Consider the following 9778-nt stretch of genomic DNA (forward strand, 5'->3'; position numbering starts at 1 on the left):
GGGACACCTGGCCAGTTCCTGACCCGGCAGACAGTGATGGGTATGGGTTGTCTTTCGTACCTGAGTTTCCTGCTCATCTGTTACCCTGGAGAGTCTTCTGGGCATCTCCGAGCTGGGGTTAGACTGTGACTCCATAACGTTTTGACTGACAATCTGCTACTTTGGGCCAGACTAATTAAAAGCACCAAAGAACAAACGGAAGCTACTACGAACGTAGGAACAGAGGCATTGCCAGACTGGGTCAGACCAGGGTCTGTCTTGTCCAGCATCCCCCCCTGCAGCAGTGAGCAGCACCAGGTGCTGCAGGGAAGGGGCGAGAAGCTCCAGAACTGGCAGATGTGGGATAACATGACACTTCTTCAGGGATCCTCCTGACTGGTAATAGTTGGCCATTGATTTCAGTGTGAAGCGTGAGGTTTAAGCTCTTTCAATACTTGGTTATTTAGCACTAACTCTTATGTTTGACTTATTGATTAAAGAGGAGGATTAGAACCTGCCTGCAGACTCCCTATATCAGGCAATGGCAAATCCATTCTGTGGAGAGGGCTGAATGTCATTGTTAACTATGGTCCATTGGCTGGGGTGTAGAGTTATCATAATGGATCTGCAATTGAAATCAAAGGGAGTGCTGCAGGGAGACCCAGGGTAGATGGGTCTGAAAAGGACTCGGGGGTCATGGTGGATAATTAGCTCAACATGAGCTCCCAGTGTGTTGCTGGGATCAAAAGGGGCTAATGTAATTCTTGGACGTATGAACAGGGGACCCTCAAGTACGAGTAGGGAGATTATATGTGTGACATTGCACTCTTCATGATTTTATGAAAATGCTAGTAAGTATGAATATAATGTAACTGGAATATGCTTCATGCAAAAGGTCTCTTGTAAGGTATCATTAGAAAGCTTATAATCTACGGAGTGTGGTCATCCTATTTGTATAAATGTATCACTCTTGTATCTGAAACTAGAAATATGAAATATAACTCTGAGGGCCTATTGTAATTATGCAAAGTGTGGGCCATTAATGGTGGCTGGGAATCTTGATGGCTCCCATCAGCCAGGACAATTGACTGTGGATGGCTCTGTTTGCAGGCAGGCCTCCCTGTGAGCCAGGCTGGGAGGAATGAACGCTTGGGTGTCTCACAGGACATGTGACCATGTCACCTGGGTGCTTTTCCATTTAGAAGGGGCGGGGGAGGCAGAGAGACAAAAGATTCCCGCCTTGTGCCAAAGCTATATAAGGGGGAGGAACTGAACAAAGGCGGCTGCAATCATGAGGAATCCCCTAGCTACCACCTGAGCTGGAACAAGGGCTGTACCAGCTATTTCCTGACTGGTCACTGTCACATGGTACGTTTCTGTTCTTTACAGGTCTGAATGTAGCTCTTAGACTCAGGTTTGTATTGCATTCAAAGAAAGCACATTTTAGTTTCACGTTATGTGAATCTTTGGCACTATTTCCTGAAAAAAACCTGTTTCTGGTGACCGAGAGGGCCCTGCACCTTGTGCAAGCTCTCGGCCGGGGGTGAGTTTCACTCTAGAATGTTTGTGAGAAGTGAGTGTGAAAGGGGCATTACCCCAGCAAGTACTGACCTTGTCTTTGTTTCCAGCTTTGCCTAGCGTCCAAGCAGAACCCACACCTCTTCATGTCTCATCTCAACAGCACAAAATTCAGTCATCTCACATTCATTCTCGTCGGCATCCCGGGCTTGGAGGACTGGCACACCTGGATCGCCATCCCTTTCTCTTTGATGTATACTGTTGCTCTCTTAGGGAACTGTGTTCTAATGTTCCTTACTGCAACAGAGCGCAGCCTCCAGGAATCCATGTACTTTTTCCTCTCCATGTTGGCGGTCACCGATTTATTATTATCTACTTCTACAGTGCCGAAAATGCTGGCCATCTTCTGGTTTAGGGCCAAGGAAATTGCTTTCGAGTCCTGCCTCACCCAGATTTTCTTTGTTCACTTTGGGTTTGTTGCCGAGTCAGCTGTCCTGCTGGCCATGGCGTTTGATCGGTACGTAGCCATCTGCGACCCCCTGAGATACACAACTATCCTCACCAATGCGAAGACTGGGAAAATCGCTGTGGCCATAGTCATCAGAAGCTTTTGTATAATTGTCCCCGTGGTTTTTCTGCTTGAATGGCTGCCCTTCTGCGGAAGCAATGTCCTACTGCACTCATACTGTGAGCACATAGGGGTGGCCAGACTGGCCTGTGCAGACATAACCGTCAATATCTGGTATGGCTTTGCAGTGCCGATTGTAACCGTTATACTAGATGTTGTGCTTATTGGCATCTCTTATGCGCTGATCCTCAGGGCTGTCTTCAGGCTCCCCACCAAAGATGCCCGGCTCAAGGCTTTAAGCACCTGTGGCTCCCACGTCTGTATCATCATCTTGTTTTACACCCCAGCACTTTTCACAGTCCTAACCCACCGCTTTGGCCGTCATATCCCCCGTCACATTCCCATCCTGCTGGCCGATCTCTATGTGCTCATCCCCCCCATGCTAAACCCCATTGTTTACGGGATGAAAACCAAGCAGATCCGGGTACAAGCGGGCTCCATGTTCTCACAGAAGTGGAAATGGTGCCGAGTACCCCAGATGGGCTGCTAACTGAACAATGAAACTTACTCGTAGCTTCTTCTGCACGACAAGGAGGGTCCCTTGGCACCGAGAAATGGAAGTTAACACTTTAACTCCCTGTAGCAAAAGAGACAGTATCAGCTCCCAGGATGTGTCACTGCACACCCAGGGCCATGGCACTATGTGGGCTCGAGATCCATTTATTGGTAGCCTTCTGATCAATTTTCATGACACCCCCAGAAGAGGGAGGGTCTCACTAGTCTGAGGGGAAGGCCAAATGGGAGGTTAGTCCTTGTGCTGCCCACTTTATGCCAGATGGAGAGGCACAAGGACGCTGACAAGTGAGTTACGCTCACCTTGACGGGCACTGAAAATATCTGCCTTTCCATGGAGCTCTGCTGCCACTTCACATACGACGGAGGTGAAAAACCCATCCAGCTAAGGAATGGTTTTGGCCAGTTAGACAAAGAACCAATTTTGACTTCAATACTGTAGATATCTAGGGACATGGGAACCGCCGGGCTGGATCAGAGCCGTGGTCCATCTAGTCAATATCCTGTCTCTAGTAGCCAGTCCTAGCTGCTTCAGAGGAAACCCCACAGGGGTACAAACAGTTATCCTGTGTGTGGGAAAGTTTCTTCCTAAATCCCCTCAGTTAGTGGTTGACTTATGCCCGGAAGCAGGAAGGTTTTAGTCTCTGCTAAATATACATTTAACCCTCATTACTGTAAATTCGGTATTCTCATCTCTATTAATGCCCAAGTCTCTTTTGAATCCTGCTCAGCTCTTAGCCGTTAATGGTATCTTGTGGCAGTGAGTACCAAAGGCGAACTGTGTTGTGTAAAAACAACAACCCCTCCTTCCACCTGTGACGTTGCACCCCACAATGCTTTACAGAAATATGCTTATGAGTGTAAATATGACATAACTAGAATATGTTTTATGCTAGATATGCCATGTAACATATCTTTGCAAAGATTATGATCTACTGACTATATTCATCCTATCTGTATGCATGTGTCCTTTTTATATCTGAAGTTATGAGCGTTGGCTCTATGCTTATATTTAAAGTGTTTGCTGTAGGAAGCACATAGGGCAGATTTGGTCAGCATAGTGTGAAGGGGCTATTCAAGTAATTGGGAGTGCCTAACTAGCAATGGACTTTGGGAGATGCCAGTCCACATCTGAGCTTTCCTGGGAGCATTCAAACTAACATGTAAACAATGGCGTCGGCCTGCAAAATGCTGAATCACCACAGACATGTGACTTGCCCAGGTGACGACAGACTCCATCTTGTTGCTGTGATCTTGCACAGGAGAACAAAGGGGTTCCCACCCACAGGAGAGAGAATATATAGGGCCCTGGGAACCCCTCCATTTTGTCTTCAGCTGGCTCAGAATATAGCCTTTCCATCACAAAGAGACATCTGAAAGAAACTGGAACAAAGGACAGTAACTACGGGGGGGCGGGGGGGAGGGGTGATTGCTGGACCCAGACTAGGAAGGAGTCTAGTCTGTGAAAGATATTTAACGGAACATCTCTGAAGGTGAAATTTACCTGCATTTACTTTCCTACTGTATTAGGCTTAGACTTGCATGTTTTTGTTTTATTTTGGTAATGGTAATTCACTTTGTTCTGTCTGTTATTACTTGGAACCACTTAAATCCTACCTTTTATATGTAATAAAAATCACTTTTTGCTTATTAATTAACCCAGAGCAAGTATTAATACCTGGGGGATCAAACAGCTGGGCATATCTCTCTATCAGTGCTACAGAGGGAGAACAATTTATGAGTTTACCCTGTATAAACTTTATATAGAGTAAAATGGATTTATTTGGGGTTTGGACCCCATTGGGAACTGGGTATCTGGGTGCTGGAGACAGGAGCACTTCTTAAGCTGTTTTCAGTTAAGCCTGCAGCTTGTGGGGGACGTGGTTCAGGCCTGGGTCTGTGTTTGCAGCAGGCTAGCGTGTCTGGGTCAACGAGGCAGGGCACTGACGTCCCAAGCTGCCAGGGGAAACCAGCTCAGAGGCAGTCTCAGCACATCAGGTGGCAGTCTCAAGGGGGTCTCTGTGACCCAGCCTGTCACACCACCATTTTAAATTTGCAGCCTTTTGGTTTCATTGAATTTCTTTCCACAACCATGACCCAAGAAGTTGTTTTTTCTCTCAAGATTAGTCCCTAATTCTCCTCCATGTAAATCTCTGCCTCTAATTGTTAGTTTTCTAATTGTTCTCAGTTATTAATTGTAATGATTAGTGATTCTAATCAAACTATTCTGTGATTATTTTGATGTCTTGTGAAAGTGTCAGTAAAAAAACATAGAATCATGGAATATCAGGGTTGGAAGGGACCTCAGGAGGTCATCTAGTCCAACCCCCTGCTCAAAGCAGGACCAACACCCACTAAATCATCCCAGCCAGGGCTTTGTCAAGCTGGGCCTTAAAAACCTCTAAGGACAGAGATTCCACCACCTCCCTAGGTAACCCATTCCAGTGCTTCACCACCCTCCTAGTGAAACAGTGTTTCCTAATATCCAACCTAGACCTCCCCCACTGCAACTTGAGACCATTGCTCTTTGTTCTGTCAAAACATAACTGCATATTTTCTCTGCATGACTGATTTTCACAGAACCAAAGAAAGCTCTCACTGGTGGGTGGGGTGGAAGCTCCGGTTGTAAGTTGCCGTCATTGTCCACCAACAACTTATGGTTCAAGGGCTGGTAGTTCTGTCACGGAGTCACCGGGCGCCGCTCTGGAACTACTCCATACGAAGCCAGTCAGGACTCTGGGGGAGCCTCCTCTCTGTGAGCAGACTGCCTCCAGGGCAAGAAGCTTACACAGTTTCAACCTTTGTGGGGCTGACCTCGGAGCATTCAGCATCCCCTTCCACACCATGCGCTTCTGTCAAGGTTCCTTCTCCACTCTGAACTCTAGGGTACACATGTGGGGACCTGCATGAAAACCTCCTAAGCTTACTTTTACCAGCTTAGGTTAAAACTTCCCCAAGGTACAAGCTATTTTACCCTTTGCCCTTGGACTTCTACTGCCACCACCAAACATTTATCTGGGTTTATTGGGAAAACATTGTTTGGAAACGGCTTTCCCCCCAAAATCCTCCCAACCCTTGCACCCCACTTCCTGGGGAAGGTTTGGTAAAAATCCTCACCAATTTGCATAGGTGACCATAGACCCGAACCTTTGGATCTTAGAACAATGAAAAAGCATTCAGTTCTTGAAAAGAAACATTTGAATAGAAGAAACAGTAAAAAGAATCACCTCTGTAAAATCAGGATGGTAAATAACTTACAGGGTAATTAGATTCAAAACATAGAGAATCCCTCTAGGCAAAACCTTAAGTCACAAAAAGACACGAAAACAGGAATATCCATTCCATTCAGCACAACTTAATTTCTCAGCCACTTAAAGAAATCATAATCTAAGACTCCATTCCTGTTCTGTCCCCGACAAAAGCATCACACAGACAGACACAGACCCTTTGTTTTTCTCCCTCCTCCCAGCTTTTGAAAGTATCTTGTCTCCTCATTGGTCATTTTAGTCCGATGCCAGCGAGGTTATCCTAGCTTCTTAACCCTTTACAGGTGAAAGGATTTTTCCTCTGGCCAGGAGGGATTTTAAAGGTGTGTACCCTTCTCTTTATATTTATGACAGCTTCCCACAATGAATCCGCACAGGTGGGGCTCCTGGGGAAGCCAGAGGGCCATGCACCTCGACTCCGCAGTCAGACCTGACTCTCAGCCAGCCAGTAAAACAGAAGGTTTATTAGACGACAGGAACATGGTCTAAAACAGAGCTTGTAGGTACAGAGAACAGGACCCCTAGAACAGGACCCCTCAGTCAGATCCGTCTTGGGGGGCAGGGAGGCCAGAGCCCCATCTGAGTCTCACTCCATTTCCCCAGTCAGCTCCAAACTGAAACTCTCCAGCCCCTCCTCTCCTTTGTCTCTTTCCTGGGCCAGGAGGCCACCTGATCTCTTTGTTCTCCAACACCTTCAGTTGGCACCTTTGCAGAGGAGGGGCCCAGGCCATCAGTTGCCAGGAGACAGGGTGTCGGCCACTCTTTGTCCAAACACCATCTCACTGACCCCTTAGGGCTCTGCCACATTCACACACCCTTATCCCACCACCTAGATGCTTAAGAAATGCATGGGGGAAACTGAGGCACCCACACAGTATTCAGAGAAAACATTAAGAACATTCCCACTTCGTCACAAGTTGATACTTTGCACTGAGTTAAACATTTTCTCCAGCATGCTGCTAATTCTGCCCTCTTTCCTGGTGTTGATATTGTACATACAAAAGACCTTCTGCTGAGTGTGGACAGATCTAATGGCATAATGAACCCCACATATAAAGAAAGCATTGGAAACAGAAGGTTTGTGTGGCCTGTTATACCAGGTGTTTTGCACTTGCAGGGAGTTTGCTAATCACGTTACCTGTATTTGCCTCTGTTGAATAAATTATCCACAACCCACTTTCATCAACAGCAAAGTCAATGTCCTGCCATGACGCACCAGCATAGGAAACGCGGTTGTTATAGATGGCATCTGTGATGTATTTTAGACTGAACTAGTTGGTTTGTATTTAAATGGAGTATACACAGTAATATCACTACCTTGTCCACACTGAATTCTCTTCTCTTGATCATTTCTGTACAGCAGAAAATCATCATATCACTGGTAAAGACTGTACTATCCCAGTGATCTCCCATCTGTGTTCAAAGGTGCCACCTGGTAAAGTTCCTTCTCTGGGTTAGCAGGACAGTGAAATGGGAATAGGCAAGCCCCCTCTAGTTCACCTGTGTCAAGACAGGTTTGCTGATACCCATGAGTCCACCATGGTCACTGGTACCTGGAATCAAAAGGAAAATGAATGGTTATAAAATTGGGATACAAAGGAGATTCAGGTCTCCATGGACCTTCCATCCTCTGCCTCTATGGGTGGGGTGATTAGGGTCACAAGGGAGACACTGGCAGCCGGGGAGCCAGAGTGGGGAGCTTTCTTCCCCACCCCACCTCCGGCTACGTGGGCTGAACTCTGGGGAGTGGGAAATCCGCAAGTCATCCCCCTTCTCTTGCCCCTCCCGTTCAAGGAATAGAGGCCATGCTGACAGGGGGCAATCTGCTTGGTGGCATTCTCCTCCTGGCATGCCTTCAGCTGCTCCTGCAGAGCCATGGTCTCCCGGTAGATGTCCAGGACCTGGTTTTTGTCCAGCTTCTCCAGCTGATCCACCAAAAGGCTCAAGTTCATACTCCCAAATTCATAACCATGTATTTTCCTTTTGATTGCAGGGACTTATGACCATGGGCTCAGTTACGGGTGAGCGTGCACTAGACTAACACAGGCCTCCTGGCCTGCTCTGAGGAGGATCCCACCCCAGGGGTGGGGTGGCAGGGGGATGCAGGCCCGCCTGACTCCAGTGCGTCCCAGCCTCGGACCCTAACAATGGCGGAGTGATCTGCCATGTGGTCAGTGGGGATCAGCCCGCAACACGCTGTCCGTGTGGGAGACCGTGAACCCACAGCCCAGTAAACCGGGCACTTGCATGGGACGTGGAGTGTTAGGATATAGATATTCAGGCCTGTCTCTAAAGGCCAAGACTCTAATTTAGGGGTATTCTTATCACTTGGCTAGTTCTAGAGGTATAAAACAAAGAATCAAAATCACTGTCTGCCGGTGTAAGGGCCTTCTCTTACTGTGACAGTCTGAGGCCCTGTTCTTAGGCTAAGGCCTTTGGCTAAGCAGCAGAGGCAGCCATAAACTGTGAAGCTACCGGTCACCTCCTCACATCCCAAACTAGTCACATTGAAAGAAGATGCTATGGGGCTGTTAGGATACAATTCTGTCCTGACAGAGCCTGTCGCCTCCAGAGAAAGGGAAGTGCCTAGAAACTGTAAAAGGAAACTTAGTTTGATAGCATCCTGTCTGGCAAGAACTCACTTATCCATAGCTAGGATGTGAAATCCTCATTTCTGTGTTATTCTAATGTACCATTTCCCTATTGTTTGTCTGTATAATCTCTGTCTGGTTCTGTGATTGTTTCTGTCTGCTGTATAATTAATTTTGCTGGGTGTAAACTAATTAAGGTGGTAGAATATAATTGGTTAAATAACCATGTTACAATATGTTCGGATTGGTTAGTTAAATTTCAGTATAATGATAGGTTAAGGTATAGCTAAGCAGAACTCAAGTTTTACTATATAATCTGCAGTCAATCAGGAAGTAAGGGGGGGGAAATGGGAACAGGGAATGGGAGTGGGGGATTGGAATCATGTCTTGCTAAGGGGGGGGGGGGAATGGGAACAGGGACACAGATAAGGCTCTGTGGTGTCAGAGCTGGGAAGGGGGACACTAAAGAAGGAAACTGAAATCATGCTTGCTGGAAGTTCACCCCAATAAACATTGAATTGTTTGCACCTCTGGACTTCGGGTATCGTTGCTCTCTGTTCATGAGAGAAGGACCAGTGAAGTTAGCGGGTGACGGAATAAGCCCCTAACATGGAGACCTATGGTCAAATCCCTGTGTGACACACTCTATATGATTTTATAAAACTATGCTAATAAATGTGAATATAATGTAACTAGAATACGCTTCATGCACCTGATCACAGTTTAGGAGTACTGAGCTGGGGAACAGAAATGTGATAATAGAGGGCTCTTCAGTCTACAAATGTCTAACAAGATTCAATGGCTGGAAGGTGAAGCTAAACAAATTCAGACTAGAAATAAGGCACAAATTCTTCGCAGTGACGGTGATTAGCCCTTGGAACAAGTTACCACAAGTTGAGGTGGATTCTCCATCCCTGACAATCTCTAAATCAAGAGTGGAGAGCTTTTAAAAAGATCTGCTCTAGTTCAAACAGAAATTGATTCAGGACAGTCCTCTGGGCTGTGTTATACAGGAGGTCAGACATGATGATCACACTGATCCCCTGTGGCTTTAGAATCTATGAAGCCATTAGTGATCCATTCTGCAGTGACTAAACTGAGTTGTCGTATTTAGTTGTTCAGTAGCTGACTGTTGCATTCAGTATTGCTCAACGGGAAAATACAAAGTAGGAACACAGCTGGGTGAATAATTCCTGATAGAGCTGAACTTCACCATTTTGGTTTCTGTTTGTGTATCCTCCTAGAGCTGACTGAGATTTGCTTTCATATATTAGTTATCTGAA

General features: G+C 46.4%; 1 protein-coding gene and 1 pseudogene across 1 annotated transcript; one reads left to right on the forward strand and one right to left on the reverse strand.

The window, feature by feature from the left end:
* The first annotated feature begins 1643 nt into the window (after window positions 1–1643).
* LOC140905272 (olfactory receptor 52B2-like) lies at window positions 1644–2615 on the forward strand. Its single transcript, XM_073328261.1, has one exon. It carries the CDS (start codon window positions 1644–1646, stop codon window positions 2613–2615), a length of 972 nt encoding a protein of 323 aa, XP_073184362.1.
* Window positions 2616–6353: 3738 nt separating this feature from the next.
* Window positions 6354–7856, reverse strand: LOC144930124 (olfactomedin-4-like; annotated as a pseudogene).
* Window positions 7857–9778: the final 1922 nt, after the last annotated feature.

This window comes from Lepidochelys kempii, chromosome 1, assembly GCF_965140285.1.
Source record: "Lepidochelys kempii isolate rLepKem1 chromosome 1, rLepKem1.hap1, whole genome shotgun sequence".
Taxonomy (NCBI): Eukaryota; Metazoa; Chordata; order Testudines; family Cheloniidae; genus Lepidochelys; species Lepidochelys kempii.